The sequence below is a fragment of the Telopea speciosissima genome, chromosome 2, assembly GCF_018873765.1.
Source record: "Telopea speciosissima isolate NSW1024214 ecotype Mountain lineage chromosome 2, Tspe_v1, whole genome shotgun sequence".
Classification (NCBI taxonomy): Eukaryota; Viridiplantae; Streptophyta; class Magnoliopsida; order Proteales; family Proteaceae; genus Telopea; species Telopea speciosissima.
Window position 1 is genome coordinate 67,390,005 of NC_057917.1, and position 16,100 is coordinate 67,406,104.

The 16,100-nt window shown below is 36.3% G+C and overlaps 1 protein-coding gene across 3 annotated transcripts in view; it reads left to right on the forward strand.

The window, feature by feature from the left end:
- LOC122649932 (uncharacterized protein YNL011C) overlaps positions 1–16,100 on the forward strand; it is a 51,228-nt gene that overhangs the window by 13,992 nt on the left and 21,136 nt on the right. Inside the window, exons 7-14 of one of the 3 annotated variants that reach the window (XM_043843197.1) lie at positions 1,603–1,674; positions 4,716–4,799; positions 6,541–6,642; positions 7,816–7,863; positions 8,134–8,259; positions 12,135–12,227; positions 12,983–13,184; positions 13,299–13,877. In XM_043843197.1, coding sequence (XP_043699132.1) covers positions 1,603–1,674; positions 4,716–4,799; positions 6,541–6,642; positions 7,816–7,863; positions 8,134–8,259; positions 12,135–12,227; positions 12,983–13,105 — 648 coding nt within the window. In that variant the 3' untranslated portion in view covers positions 13,106–13,184; positions 13,299–13,877. Of the gene's footprint in view, positions 1–1,602; positions 1,675–4,715; positions 4,800–6,540; positions 6,643–7,815; positions 7,864–8,133; positions 8,260–12,134; positions 12,228–12,982; positions 13,190–13,298; positions 13,878–16,100 lie in introns of those variants that run through there. The other 2 variants (XM_043843199.1, XM_043843198.1) reach the window with 2 other exon arrangements.

The following is a 16,100-nucleotide window of genomic DNA, read 5'->3' on the forward strand; positions in this document are numbered from 1 at the left end:
GCTTTACCTATTTTCATTTTTTTTAAAGCTTCATTTACTTTAGAAACCCTAATTTTTCGTATCTATCTAAAACTTGTGGTTTCTTGTTTGTTATTGCAGCATTCTAAAACACTATTACTTGTATTGTTTTCATTTAGTAAGTCACAGAAATTTTTTTTCATCTCTCTTTAATATCCTCATAACTTATTAATACTTTATTAGCTTCACTTTTAATGCATCTAATATGGTTGAAATCTTTACTCTTCTTTTCCCTCATTTTAGCTATTTTATAGATATCTTTTTTTTTTTTTCACTTCATTTGTGCTCAAATTGTTATAAAGATGTTCATATTTCGTAGTCCTTTCTTTTCCTACTATCTTCTTATCTTAATTTCTAGCAAGTTTATACCTTTTTAAACCCTCTTCATCCTTAGTCCGTTGCCAAATTTTAAAACTGGATTTCTTAGCCTTCATGGTTGCTTGTACTTTATCATCCCACCACCAAGTTTGCCTAGATGAATGTCATTCTCCTTTAGATTTTCCTAGAATTTCTTTAGCAACATTCTTAAGTAGTCTTCGCATTCCACATCATATTTTGTGTCTCTATCAAAGTCCCACTTTCCTTGTTTTACTAATTTGTCTGTAAATGTTTTCAATTTTCTTCTTTTAAGCTCCACCATCTTATCCTAAGACAAACAATCTCACATTTCTTATGATTCAGCGTTTTAAAACGTATATCTATGATCACTAATCTATGTTGTGTGGTTAATCTCTCCCCTGGTATAACCTTACAATCTTTACATGATAACCTATCAATCCTTCTAGTTAGAAAGAAATCTATTTGGCAACTATTTTACCCACTTTTGAAGGTTATTAAATGTTCTTACCTCTTTTCAAAGCTTGTGTTTACTATTGATAAATCATAAGCCATAAGAAATTCTAAAACTGAAGCCCCCTCCTCATTCCTCTCTCTAAAACAATATCCTCCATGAACTCTTTCATACCTTCTACTATCTCTTCCAACATGTCCATTTAGATCTCCTCCTAGAATAATCTTTTCTCCTTGACTAATTCCTTGAACTAATCTATCCATGTGTTCCCAAAATTGTTTCTTAATATTTTCATCCAAACCTATTTGGAGTGCGTAAGCATTAATAATATTGATTACTTCTTTTTCTAACATAAGTTTGATGGATATTGTCCTATCACCAATTCTTTTAACATCCAAAATCACTTTTTAAATCTTTATCTATTGCTGTTCTCACCCCACTTCTATTATTTTTATCCTTAGTATACCAAAGTTAATAGTCATATATAACGGTTAGGTTGCTCCATTATGACCAAGTGGTCACGGGTTCAAGTGTCTGGAAACAGCCTCTCTGCGAAGCAGTGGTAAGGCTGCTTACATTATGACCCTCCCCAGACCCCGCAGTGGCGGGAGCCTCATGCATTGGGTACGCCCTTTTTACCAAAGTTTATAGTCATCTAATTTCCTCATTTTTTTACCCTTCGATCTCATCTCTTGTATAAAAGCTATGTTAATTCTTCTTCTTCTCATTATATCTATCAAACTTGGCAATTATGCTGATTGGGTTTCCTTTGATTTTGGGCAAATTACTTTCAGGATGGAACTGTGATACGTGGTCAGAACGAAATATCTCATCCAACCAGTGGATCTATAGAACCAATAAATAAGGTACCTGCCATGATGAGTGAATGTTTGAACTTGTGCTAATGATTTTTTTTCTGTTAGATTATCTAAAAAACCTCGATGAGGAGATCAGACACTTATCTTCGTTCAGAAATTTCTTTTATTAATCACTACTTAGTTGTTTTTAAAGTTTCTTCTATTATCAGAAGTAGCATAAAATTGAATTTTTTTGTGTAGTAAAATATATCGTGGAAATCCTCATAAAGGCACCATTTTCTCAATTTCTCCCTTAGGTTTAGATGCAATGTTATGGGAGTTTTTTTGGAGTGAACTCTGTGTTGAGGAGTAGTCAGCCCATGAGTGGGATGTTATCAAGTGTCAAACTGTCAAGGGGCGTGCAACTCATGAGCATGGTGTCAAGTCTCGATATGATATGACTGATACGATCCAATACATATCGAGATTGGCCATGTTGATACAATACAACACCAATACACAAAAATATTTATGTATAGAACTGTATCGAAGCAATACAGTCTGATACGGTACTGGTATGGACCAATACACTTGATATTCAGGTCGCTAAAACCCCAAAATCCTAGTTTTTGAAAGATAACTTCTTTGTACTCTAATTTTTTGGCCAAAAACTAAGTAGATCCTATCTACAATAACACACGACATAGGAGTGATTAAACAAGGAAAAATATGCACTTGCAAATGAAGATTTGAATCACATAGATTTTTCTTTTTCTGATCTTCTTGCCTTATTGGTTCTTATTACTTATTAGTAGGTTTGATATTGTATTTTCTAATGAAGATTTGAATCACATAAATGCCGCGAAGACAGAGATGACCTGACATTGGTTGGATATCATTATTTATTATTTATTTATGATGTACAATGCTTAAAAACTCTAGTTTTGCATGTATCATAAGCATATCCATGCATATCAAAGCGTATCTTAATGTCTCTCTGATACGTCTCCAAGACTTCTCTTAAAACCATCTTTCCAATACTTGACACCTTGTTCATGAGCATGTCACAAAGTCACATGGCTTTAAGATGGGATTAGGATGAGGTGATCCTAGTAGTTTGAGTAAAGGACAAAGAATGAGGTCTTCCTCCGTGAAAAATGAAATACAGAAAGCCTCTCCAGCATTGTCCGTATGAGAATATGAAAGCAATCAGTTACTACCTTTTATGTATTTACTAAATGGCCATGCTCCTGAGGCTATGCTGCATGCTGTAGGCATTTTGAAATGTGTTGCTTCACACCCTATGATTTGAAACATCACACATTTTCATGATGGCATCCAATCTGTTTCTATAGGCTTCAGTTTTTCTACTGATCAACGGTCATTGTCCAACTCATTGCATGGCGAGGGATCCTGATTAAGATACTTGTGGGCATGTTTCCAAGTGGTTAATGTATGCATGATTTTGAGCAGGGAAAGAATTCGTTAGCCAATGTTCCTCCATTGCACTATGTTTTGGGCTGTGTATGCTTTTTATGCATCTTTGGGGTTGGATAAGTGTGCCCTGAGGCTTTGGATAAGATGTTTGATGTAAATCGATCAAGATCAATCTGCTGGTGATGGGCTCTATCCTCTTAAGATTATGTTTCAGGAACTGATAGTGCCTTTATCTGCCAGTCAGATCTAATGGCTACAATTGTTCAAATCTAAAGAGAACAATTATTAGATCTGAACAAGTAATTCCAGAATTAAATCAATCATAAGATAATCCAAGTATTTGAATTTGATGAGGTGGAATGGAAGAGAGGAAAGAGATGATAGATGGGTGTTATGGAGGCGATAAATAAGGAAGAATAAACCTAAGATTTAGGATCAGAAAACTGACAATCGATGGAAGGAAGGATGAAAGAAATAAATCAATTGCACTATCCCGATAAAGGAAGAGAAGGAATCGGTGGAAAAGAAGGGTAAAACTGATAGCCTTAGGAGGGGGAGAGGTAAGTTGTTGAGAGGGAGAGAGGAGTTAATGAGGGAGAAAGAAAAGGGAAACGGAGGAAAGAGAGATTCTCTTACCAAATCGAGAGGAGGAAGAAAAGAAGAGCCAGCTAGGCCATTGCCAAATCAAATAAAATCAGTCCATTAACACATAACCATAGAGGGTGGTTATGTTTATTTATAGAAAAAAATCCAAAGGAATCTTCTAAATCTAGGACTCTTGGACAGCTGAACTCGTTTCCTAAAATCATGCAAATCAACTACTAGTAAAATGTAGTATTTTATAATCTAAAACTCCTAATCGATAGCTAGCATGAACTGCCTTAACACTCTAATTTAAAATAGGAAAAAATTACATTATTGACCCCAACTTTAATCAAAAGGCTATCCTGACCTGACATACAAGATCTGAACTAATACTAATTAGAAATTATCTCAGCCACATGATCTAGATCATGGATTGGTTCTGCATTAATGTTCCTTTTATGGTAACAGGTCCCCTTTGTTCGTAAAGGACAACTTGAGTGTGATTCCTTTTGCTATTTGTTGGGGTATTTGGAAAAAAAAAGAAACGAGCAATAGATTGAACACTCCCTAATGAATGATTGGTGGCCCTTGCCCTTTTTAATGGGTTGCTCTTCCCCTTTAGATAAAATTCAAAGTCTCTGATTGGTTGGCATTTCTTGGGAAGTGGCTCCAATAACTTGAGCACTCCCTACCTTTTATACAAAACTTATTTTGAATTCAACATGACTTATTTTACACTTTTGTGTTACACAGGAATAGGTGGTCTTCTATATATTATCAATAGACAATTAGTTACAATTGCATTCTGAGTAGGAGGTGGCCATGATTGGGATATTTCCATTGAAGCATGTAACAATCGTAGCTCCAGACTAGATCTACTTGACATCTTCTCATGGTAGTGTCTATTAAGGATTAGAAGTAGTTCTGTACTTACCAGTACCTTTTGTCTTTAACTTGGAAGAAACCATGATAGCTTTTTTATCCGGTAGATAACTCAGAACTATGCAAGATGTTAAGTTAGTTTTCATTTCTCTGTCATCAATTGGATACAGAACTAAATTTATATAGAGTTGGATTATTCTGGATAGGAAAACTCCAAAGTTTCGACACTGCCTTCAAGAATAAAGAGGGTGTTCTACATGTCGAGTGAGGGAAAAAATTTGCTGCATGAGGTAAAATATTGCATATTAATTTTCAAAGTTATTTGAAATATACAATGAAGAGATTGGAATTTGTATTTACACTATTCATTAACAAATGCTGTTATTTTAACTTTATTATGGGTTGTACGGTTGCTGTCCACTCCATTTGATGTAAGAAGTATTTGAAAAGTATCTCTAAGTATTGCTGTGTTTTATACAGGCAGAAAACATGAAAAAAATAAATAAGTGAAGAAGATAGAACCTGTGGTCTGAAACCAAGTGTTGCAGATGTGTTTAGAAATTTGAAATCACTCACATTTCTTGTTGAGAGTATGTATCCCAGGAAGATTTTATTCAAGAGAGATATACTCTCTGAACAAGTAAAAACTTATGGAGAGAGAGAGAGTTAAATCAGCACAACTGTCCAGTTCATTGTAGAATTATATAAGACAACTCAAAACTTTAATAAAACCAGAATTTAATGATCTAAAACTAAACAAAAATTATGCTAAAAATTGTCTAAACTCAGATCAACCCTAAACAAAACACTAAATCCAAAATATGAAATATTGTCTCCCAAAACAAGAAGAAATGAAAAAATAGAATCTTTTTTTTATTTTTTTTTATTTATGGGGAGGTGGTGGGTGTCATAATACCCATTGTGCACTTGCGCCATGTTTATAATTGCCACGTGGCAGCTTTCCTAGCACCCAAGTGTCACCTGTCAAATTTCACGCAAAACAGAGTTGCCATGTTGCAAAAATAAAAAGTTCAAAAAATAGTAAAGTACTTAATAAATGAGCATACAAGGTGGGCACTGTGGTTAAATTTGACCACTAAACTTGACATGTGGCCAAACAAGGGGAACCCTATCTGTGCAATGGTTCAGGTTGGCAACATCCCCCTGTCGCTCAAGCGCCAATGAGCTAGCCCAACAAAATAATGATACTTTTTATCCTTTTAAATGTTTGGAACTAGATAGAGGAAAGGTAATTAAATATGAAAAACCTTGAGACCTTTGAGGAACATTAGTCCTCACCATGTTAGCATATAATCAATTATACACAAACTGGATATCAATAGATTAGATATGTTCATCCACCTTTTACAATCACTTGCATGACCCATCCAATTGTCTTCCCAAGATCTATTTCGTTCACTCCCTGCTTCTTAACCAAAATACAACAACAACAACAACTCAGCCTAATTCCAACTAAATGGGTCGGCTACATAGATCCTTGCTTCTTAATCAAAATAAGAGACATAATTCAAAGTCATTACCAAAGCACACCAACATCTGTACTAGCTAATTATATGTATAGTTTGCTCTGCTTGTTGGTATTGCCCTCTTCAATTGGGCTTGAATAGACCCATCACTGATCCTTTTACACACCAACATCTATCGGGCAACCTAAAGCCCCATTTCATGAAGAGATCAACAGTCAGCACTTTTTCAAGATCCATCCACTAGGAATACGGTTTTGAGCACCATCAACCCTATGGGAACCTCCACCTGTGTTAGAGTGTAAGTAAATTTCACAATACTCTTGAGCTCATTAATATCCCTAAGTTGTTTTAAATCTTTAAGTTTTCTGACATTGTCATGGATTGTCTCACATAATGTTTTGAAAATATAGTTAGATGAGTGCTGAGAAATCTTTGATAATATGCTTCTTTTTTTCCCCCTATAATCTAATTTTTTGTTTTAGATTCTTATTTGTGCTTTGTAATATATTCTCCATTTGATATTGTTGTTGCCTTCATTGAGTAGGTCTTCCCTGAAGCTAACCCTTCTGTCCTGGATCAGCTGAATAATGTTGACTGCATAGTTTATGCAATGGGTTCACTATTTACTTCTGTCTGCCCCTCACTGGTAACATCCTAGACCTTAATATGGTTAGTTATTTAGATGATGAGGCTCTTGACATTTGGTAACCATGTAGCAGCTACTTATAGAATTTAATGATGATTTTACTTCATTTAGAGATTTTTTTCTTCCAAGTTTAGAAAAAAAAAATGGATATTAACGTTACTGGTTGTGGTGCATCCCCTTTTGCACTACTCATTAGTACTGTAAGAACCCCCTAATAGGAAGCAATGGTGGTGGTGTGGTGCAAACCAGGCTTAAAATTTTGGTGTCATAGTTAGACCATTCAGAAATGGAAGCATATAACTGGAAGTGTATGGAATCTAAAGAGACATCATAAAAATTTTTGAACTTGGAAACATTCTAGATTTCCATGCGGGAAGTATGCATTCATAGTATAGAAAAGGGGATTTCTCATTCCCTTTTCTCAAATATATATATATATATAATATATATATATATATATATATATATCTTTTTATTATTCTTATATGTCGACATCATTATGCAAGAGTCATCCTGCAACTGTCACTGTACTACCGTAGGATTTTGTTAGATAAAAATTGCTATAATAGGCAAGGTGTTTAGTGCTTTGATAAAATTCCAAATCCAGATTATTCATCTGATAGGAGACCATCTAGTTGGCCATGTGTTTGTCCTTCAGTCTATATCGGCTCTTCCCAACATGCTGTGGCTTCCCCCACCCCATACCATTTTTTTCTCTTTCTTTTTCTTTGTGGGAGGGGGAGGGAGGTCTCGAACACAAGACATGCCTAGCGGTCGCTGCTTCGATGAGCAGCACCATGACCAACTGCACTCTGCAGTTGTTGACATTCTTCTCCTATTCATGTCATCCATTTTAAGTATCAAATTGTTGGTTCGATAAAATTTTGGAGGAGAGGACTTGGTTTGTCTATGTGGTGGGATTATAATGCTGAAATTGGCATATTGAGGAGAAAGCAATGCAGCAGGAAACATGGAACTTGTAAAGGCTACTACCTACATGCCAAATGTAAACCTCCTGACCCCCTCTGATCCCTTTACTATTAAACTTGTATAGTAAGGCAGGTCTGACTTTTTTCTTGGGAAAATTACCAGTAAACTCATTGGGTTTTTATGTTTGTAATCATGAATAATTTGTTTCCTTTTCTTGTCTTTTACTTTTTCTGGCATTTGCAGGTCTTACTTGGCATTGCGGAGATCATTTCCTTGAGATCTTGTCCCAAGGTAACCTCTGGTTGGGCTATTATGTGTATGTGTGTTATATTAAAAAAGTGAAGGATGTTTCAAAAATTTCTACAAGATTGTTGCTTGTTCCTTTAGGTTTATAGTTTCCAAAATATTTTTTCAGAATTTTCCATTGTCCCAATATATAGCGATGATTGAAGATATTGAGATTTAATTATATTGAGTCACAGCTGCTGACTTCCTACATCAAAGATAGTTAAGGGTAGTCAATATATGTTGTTACATTTACTCAGCTTCTTCCAAATGTAGGTCCTTTTGTTGAATGGCTCACATGACAGAGAAACTAGTGGTTTCTCTGCATCTTGTTTTGTAACCGCCATTACAGATGCTTTAAACAGAAAATATGGAGAGCCTCAAAACTGTCTCAATAACCGTGTAAGTTAATTGTTGTCCATTTGTTTCTTTAAATTATTATTTCTTCTATGTGATAATGATCAGAGCGTTACTTTTTTTGTATTTCTCCTGCACAGGCATAGTCCCTTAGAAATTGTTTCACCTTATCAGTAACTCAGTGGGATTAAGCTTCTTGCATCGAAGATGCCCTATAGCCTAGGTCAATATTCAATGAGTTTTATGTTGTCACAAAAGTTTATCTGGCTTTGTGAATCACCCATTTTCTTTGGACCTAGTATGAAAGTGAACCTGGTAACAGACCAAAGCACTTATCTTGGACCTTCCTCCATTGGGCCTGAATGTTGTGATTTCTTTCTTCTTTTTCCCTTCTTTCTGTTTTTTTTTGGTAAAATTGGGGGGGGGGGGGGGCGGCGGCGGAGGGGGAAGGGTTCAACCTAAGGCCTTCTGTTACTTTTGTGTTGGAAGGAGACATTGTTGTGGCATGCATTGCACCAGGGCATTGAAAACATGCCATTTGACCCTATAGACTAGATTTTGCAGTCCTATTCATCTTCTGGAGTAAAAACCTTGTTAAGATGCTTTACTAGGAATAATGTAGGACTAGGTCAATGATGTCCTAACCTACTAAGGATCAAGTTACTGACAACCGGCATAACAGGAAGGGATAAAACAACTCAAAAATAGCAACTGACTTCAAAATTAGTACCTAGGATACTCAGATGGGTATGAACTTCCAGCCGAGAATAAGGTACGTGGAGTAGGTTAACTCTTCAAGATTCCATTCACAATTTACGGCTAGATCAAGAGATATGCATGTGTTCCAGAATTAGAAACAAAGATGCGGATTTAGTAACTTAACAGAACAGAAGCTTATAGCCATGGGATGACCTCCAAACTGCTGTCGAAAATGGCCTTAGGGATCACATACTAAGATATGAGCTTCAACTAACGGAGGGATGAAGAGCTATCACCAACTGTGATTTCAGCCAGAAATTTCCAGATCCCAAGTTGTCGCAGGAGATGTTTGAACTTCAGTCTTCAGACTATTGATGAGGCTTGATTGAATTGGTCATGGTACATCATCAGCACCTCCGCTGGTCTTCAACCTTGGTCTTGATAGTCTCTCACAGGACACAGACTGTAAGCTTACAGAAAATAGAAACTGGGAATCAAGAAAACAAAGGAGGGGATAGATGGTTTGAGTCTCTCACTCGTACCTAGGACTCTCTCATACTCTACTGCCTCTCACAGCACTCGTGGTTAAAAACCAGTTTTTTTTATTCATTCAAATCATAGAGGAGGAATCAAAAGGTCCTTTACATATAAAGTGGCTGTAGCCAGCAGTAAAAAAGTAAAGACAACATAATAGAAAGTCTTGAAAAGCAAGTAACTAAGATTCTTGCTATTAAATAAAACAGGCAAGTATCTAATAGCAATATTGCAACAATAAAAGATACTAACCAACTATTGTCATTACAATAAAAGAAAAATCTACTTTCTAAAACTGGAAATATAAACTAGATAATGATAGGTATATAATCTGATCCTCCTCCACTTGATATCTCCAATTTGGAGCCCACAAGATCTTCTAGAAATTATCCCCATGCATGGCAACAACTATTTCTGAAATATCTCCCATGCAAGCTATCCATATGGGACCACACTACTGTCCACATGTGAACAGTGTTCCATGAACAGTAACCTTGAACTGCATTAAGGAAGGATATTTCATATTTTCTAATTTCTACATCTCTTTTTCCTATGAATTCCTAAGACCTGCGGATGTCCTGTGAGGACAAGGAAATATAGATGCCTGTGGATTTTCTTTATCAAGTAACACATAAAAGTAATAATAAAAATTAATGTTTAAAAAGCTTTCCCCCGAATGAAGTTCTTAGGATGTAACTCTGTTCCCTTTGCCCTCATCTTTTATAATGAAAAAAGTGAAAATGGGAATAATACTGCTGATATCTTTCCAGGATAAAAAGGGTAGGACTATTATCTAAAATGAGTACCAAGCATTTTAGTTGAAGCCGTATCTAAATTTAACATCTACATAAGGGTATCCTTTCTTGATTGTTTGCACAAATATATTTGCATGAGGCTATCCAAAGGGAGAAAAGTTTCAAACCTAGAGAGACATTTGAAGTTGCATGAGGAATGGATGAATTTCTGACATGGATTTTAAAAGGCACACTACAGTTATTGTTGTTGTTATTATTGTTAACAGTTAAAATTATAATGACAACAACAATAACAACTGCAGTGGCAGCAACAAGGGCTAAAGTTTCCTTCAGGGTCTGTGAAATCTACCACATGGAAGCTTAGTTGAAATCCATATTTTGTGGACATATTGTCCATGTCATCCTCAACTGTTGTGGTAACTTTCAGAAAAAAGCCAGTATACCATGTAGCACAATCAACATTGGTCAAGATTTGGATGGCTGTGAACAAGGTTAAAAAAGTGGTGGCCCATATGATTGAATTTGGTTTCAAAATGTAATATGGACAATCCACATGATCCCTTATTTCTCCAATGGTTGGGATTGCCACATCAGCCTCTTCTGATTTGACAAATGAAAATACATTGGATTTAATTATCTAGATGGAAGCCTATATGTTTGAGATGGGTTGCAAAGTTTGGCACATAAACAATCCAAGGGGAGCTCTGTCTATCCTCAATTTATCTACCACTAAATTCATGCTAATCATAGCCTCGCAGTATAATTTTTGCATGCATGGTCATGGTCACATATGAAAGGCATCTTAGAAAAATGGGAGATCAATAAGAGAAGGAACCTTTTAAACTTTGCTTCCAATTCACGTCTTCTCCGAGTTCTCACATTCTCATTTATCTTAATCCCAGGAAATTTAGTTGGTTTACAAAGGGAGTAGTGAATTATTTGGTTGCTTCTGATTCCTAAGATGGCTGCCTTATTTATTTATTTTGGTGGAAGCCTTAGGATTTCTTGTTGCATCTTGCAGCCTAGCGGCTGTAATTGATGTTTGGCTGCAGAAGGCTTTAGCCAAGGCTGTATCATTAGAATATTTTGTTGAGATGTTGGGAGTTATAGAGGATTAGAGGTATAGTCCCACATCGGTTAGTTCAGCTCCTTGGGGCCTTTATATACTTGAGGAGTTCTCTCCATCTAATACCTTAAGGTTTTGGGTTAGACCCTTCAACATGGTATCAGAGCCCAGATCCATTTGTTATCCTCCCTAAGTTGCCTCTCCATGTGTAGCACCAAGTATGCCGAAGCTACACTTGAGGGGGAGTGTTGAGATGTTTGGAGTTATAGAGGTATAGTCCCACATTGTTTAGATCAGGTCCTTGGTGCCTTTATATACTTGAGGAGCTACTCCACTTAAGGCATTAGTTGGAGAGAGCTCCTCAAGTATATAGACAATCAACATTGGTCAAGATACCATGTAGCACAATCAACATTGGTCGTTATAATTTTAACTGTTAACAAAGAAATGTAGCACAATCAACATTGGTCGTTATAATTTTAACTGTTAACAAAGAAATGTAGCACAATCAACATTGGTTTCATTCAGGATTTGAACTCCAGAAAGAGAGGAACCAATGAAAATTTGATGGGAAAAAATGGCTTTTTCCGGCATTCATGGATCAAGTGGAAAGTTCTCTGTATTTTGCTTCTTGGGTAGAGGAGTTTAGGTGAACCAAATATCCTGTAGGGTCATTAAGAAGGCATACTATTTTGCATTTTTAGTTAATATTTGCATGCATACAGTCATTTCTATAGCGATCGAGTATGTGAGATTGACCCTTATATTCTATGAGTAGAATGTTTTTCATATCAGCATCACTTCTTTAATTGGCCTATTCTCATGATGTACCACATGTCCTTATCTAGGTTCATTTTTCTTTGCAGCCGAGTGAATACATCAATGCCTTGTTGGTTCCTAAGGATGGTGAAATTCCTGTAGATACTAACTCTTTGGCTGCCCAAGGAATTTTTCATGTGGTATTGTGCACCTCTATCCATGTTTTTAAGAGATCCCTCCCCTAAAAAAAATAAATAGCAATTGTGCTTGCTTAACTGAATACTTCCATTTAATTTCTTATCATTTCTTTTTTAGATGAATTCAATCCTTATACAAACAAATTGACTGAGCTCTTAGAATGGCTGCAAAAAATAGTTAGGAAATGAACTTGTGAAGAACACATCCAACAGGAAAGTAGCACAGTTTCTCTATTGTTTATTTCTTTTATAGGAACTGTAACATACAAATGAGAGCAGTTCTTCCATTTACTTTATACAAATATTTTTCCTCATTAATTCAGGAAAACAGTATTGTTTGAAATTTGTCCTCTTTATCTTCACAAACTCTCTAGATGTAGTCCACAGAACTGTCCATACTCCATTGACCTAATTAATATGGAGTAAAGCTTTCAAATGAAGCTACACCATTTCCTAAACTAACAACTTTGATAATACAGTTGCCACCATTACATGCTGGTATTGTCAACAACTCAGCACATACCTGTTTGAAGGGTCGCTTTCTGCTGCCATGATCCAAATGTGCTTCCTTAATTGACAATAAGTCATTGTATCTATTAAAATTATATACTCAGAATAGTTAGCTAAGAGTTTCAGTCTGTTGATTTTGAGGTCCTTTTTCCTTTTCCTTTTTTTTTTAAAAGCTTTTCTTAGTCATGAATTTTAGTAAGCTTGTGCTATTTACACTTGAGGACTCTTAACCTGATCCACAATTGCAGATAATGGTTGATTCCATACATGATCCCAAAGGTGGAATTATTTTTGACCCAAAGTCTTTAATTCAAGCTCTTGCCCATTTGATTGACGATCAAATGAGCATACATGATAACGGAGCTTTATGACCGTTTGGGGTATTCAGGACCATGTGGGAGAAATTAAATTGATATCTGATCCTCACCTTTCAGGTGGATTCTTTTTGAGGTAAGGTTTATAATAAAAGAATATTCTATGAATATTATAAGTCAATCTTATTTATTAACACATCATGGTCTATTGCAACTCTTACTAATATCTGTAATTGTTCTCCAATCGTAGGTCTTCCCCAGCTAAACAATCTTTTATGATACAAATGTCCTAGCAAGTGCAGTCTTGTGATCCTCCAATTCTGGATGATATGTACAATATGTATTATCAAAAGCCTAAGGCAACAGGAATTTTATCAGTTAGTCCAACAATTTTCTTCTCGATTATAGTTAAAAAAAGAAAAAAAAAAAATTTTCTTGACAGGTATTTCTTTCAGGTTTCTCTCCAGAGGACGTGTTCAGTTGCCATAGGCATGAACCTAGTCACTCTTTTGAGCAGCTGTTCATCTCTTGGCTCTTTTCTTCATCAGAGGCCAAAAGCAGCGTTGGAGTTGTCGTAAAAATCTTAGAAGGAAAACATTTTATTGTATGTAAAGTATGGCTACCATACTTATATGTGTCATTTTTTGATACTACTATTTTTTGTAGTGCAGTTAGTGGTTTATACATTGGGATTGTAGAAATCATGTAGAACATGGACATCAAAGGATTTGGTAGTTGTGGCGCTGACCTTTTTGGCTGGTTTTACATACCAAAACATGGAAAACATGTATATGGGGTCGCCATTTTAATCTGAAACTAACTATTTCTGGTAAATTCATGTTCATATGTAATTACTGACTTTTACTGTTTTATTGTAAATTCTGATTTTACTTTCCTTAGTCAAATTAAAATTTTAATTATAGTAATTTTGATTTATTGTTCATCATCGTTTTCTATGCTTTATACTTGTTTTCTAGTAAAACCTTAAACTGCAGGTTAGTGTCATAGCCCCTCAAATTCTTCTCATAAAACCACACCATTTTCTGAATCCTTTGAGGTTCAAACCATATACTGTACCTCCATGAGTCTTAGATTTAAGATCCAATCAGTAGCACCATTTAGTCTCTGAAAGATAAGAACCCTTAACCTCAATTTCAAGCCTTACCCTCTCCATGAGGCCTTTGTTAGTTCTAAACGCCTCCGACTTCTTCCTAGTGGTACAGCCCTTGATCTTTGACATCAGCTTATATATAGGCAAGGGAGGTAGTTCATGTCGAAGTTGGCTTACCTTTTCCTCTTTCATTCTTTCCAATTTTATAGGTGGTCCATCGTTTTTTGTTTGGTTCGCTTGAAATGCCCAAAACTGGAATCAGATGGAACATCCACACTGGTGCATTGCTATTGTGTATTGAGGCCACAAGAATTAGCTTCAGGGATGTCTTCCTTGATGTTTAGGAAAGTCTCGAGGGGCCTCACAGCAGGGAAGCTAACTACCTTTCGGTTATACGAAAAGAGGTGGAGATGGAGCCCAGTATAGAGCTAAAGTGTAAGACAAAGGTGGCCCCTGTGGCATTGCTTGCCATGCGAGCCTCGTATCCAATTGTGTAAAGAGAGACAACCTTCTTTCATTATGTTGAAGAGCAGAAGCTACGCGCAATTTTTCATTGGATCTTGGTTGTTCTTAACAGCGATGGCTATTCATTTAAGTCTTCGGGTAGCACCACAAGATCTTCAGCCAGGTGGAAATCCTGTATTCTATATGTACATGTTCCTGTTTGTATACCTTATTCTAATGTGTTTATCGGGTGTTGATGATACTCCTAATGATATCTATCATCAAATACTTCATAGATGGCTTAAAGAAACTTCTGCTACTCTTTCCTGATAATTAAATGTCTTCATATTTCTTAGGGCAAAAGATACGCACGTCATTCGCATGTGGATTCTTTTGCGTGCTCTCTAAAAAAGTGAGAGGCTCACACATGTATTTTTTATTGGGAAAAAGAAGGTTGCCAAGCTACGTGGTGACGCATGTGTGCAAAGTCTGCAGACACAAAAAGGCAAAATGACCACTCTACGCCCATAAAATAAAAAATCTCACACCTGTTGAATCCCTTGTGTGTTTTATTGGCCCCATTCATAAAAATAAAAAAAGTGTTTCATTGGCCCCACGCTGGTGCAATGGCTACACAGCAGCCTGGCAACGATCCTTTCTTTTTTTCATATATTTTGAAAATGTGGCTCGACATAAATGATACCTTTTTCAGAACTCTAAATGGTGTGACGTGTAGATTCCATCCCATGCTACCAGCATGGGAAACCCTCTCCCATTTCTTAATCATGAAAATGCTTGTCCTCTGTAAATCTTTTTAAGTTGTGTGGCAATATTATGAAGTAAGTTCTTCAATAAATTATAGGAAAGTAGTTTTATGTCCGGGAGTGTGACCAATGTCAGCACTCTCATGTGTCTATCTCTCTCCTCCTCAAAACAATGGGGGTAGAGGTGTCTTCTCAAATGGGGAGGAGAGTGATAGACTCATGGGAGTGCTGGCATAGGCTACATTCCCAGTCAGAGAACCTTCTCCCATACAATGGAAAAAGATCGTCTAACCCACGGCCATGTGTGATTCACCCAATGAATTTCACGAGGAAAGGTATTTGTAGGGGTGCTTCGTAAATGTTTTTTTGTTTGTTTTTTTTTTTGGGGTAAAGCAGTAATTGTACTTACCCAGTCCTTTGTAAATGCAACCTGTGTTAATTACCATTTTCCTCCTAGTGATTTGATCATGTGAGGAGGTAGCTTAGCTCATCTCTGGATAATGTACTCACGTGCCAAATTAGAATCAGGTGAAAAGAATGCTACATGGTTGCTTGGCCCACATAGCTCTTATGTCTAGGCATAGAAGATTAGAAGTGCATGAAAGTACCACACTGCTCCCATGGAAAATGAAAATCCCTCCCAAAGTGATTTTCACGTGCACGTTCCCATTGGCCAGCTTGTGTGCAGGCTCTAGAGCCCTAGGCAGTGATCTCGTTTCCTTAGAATAAATAC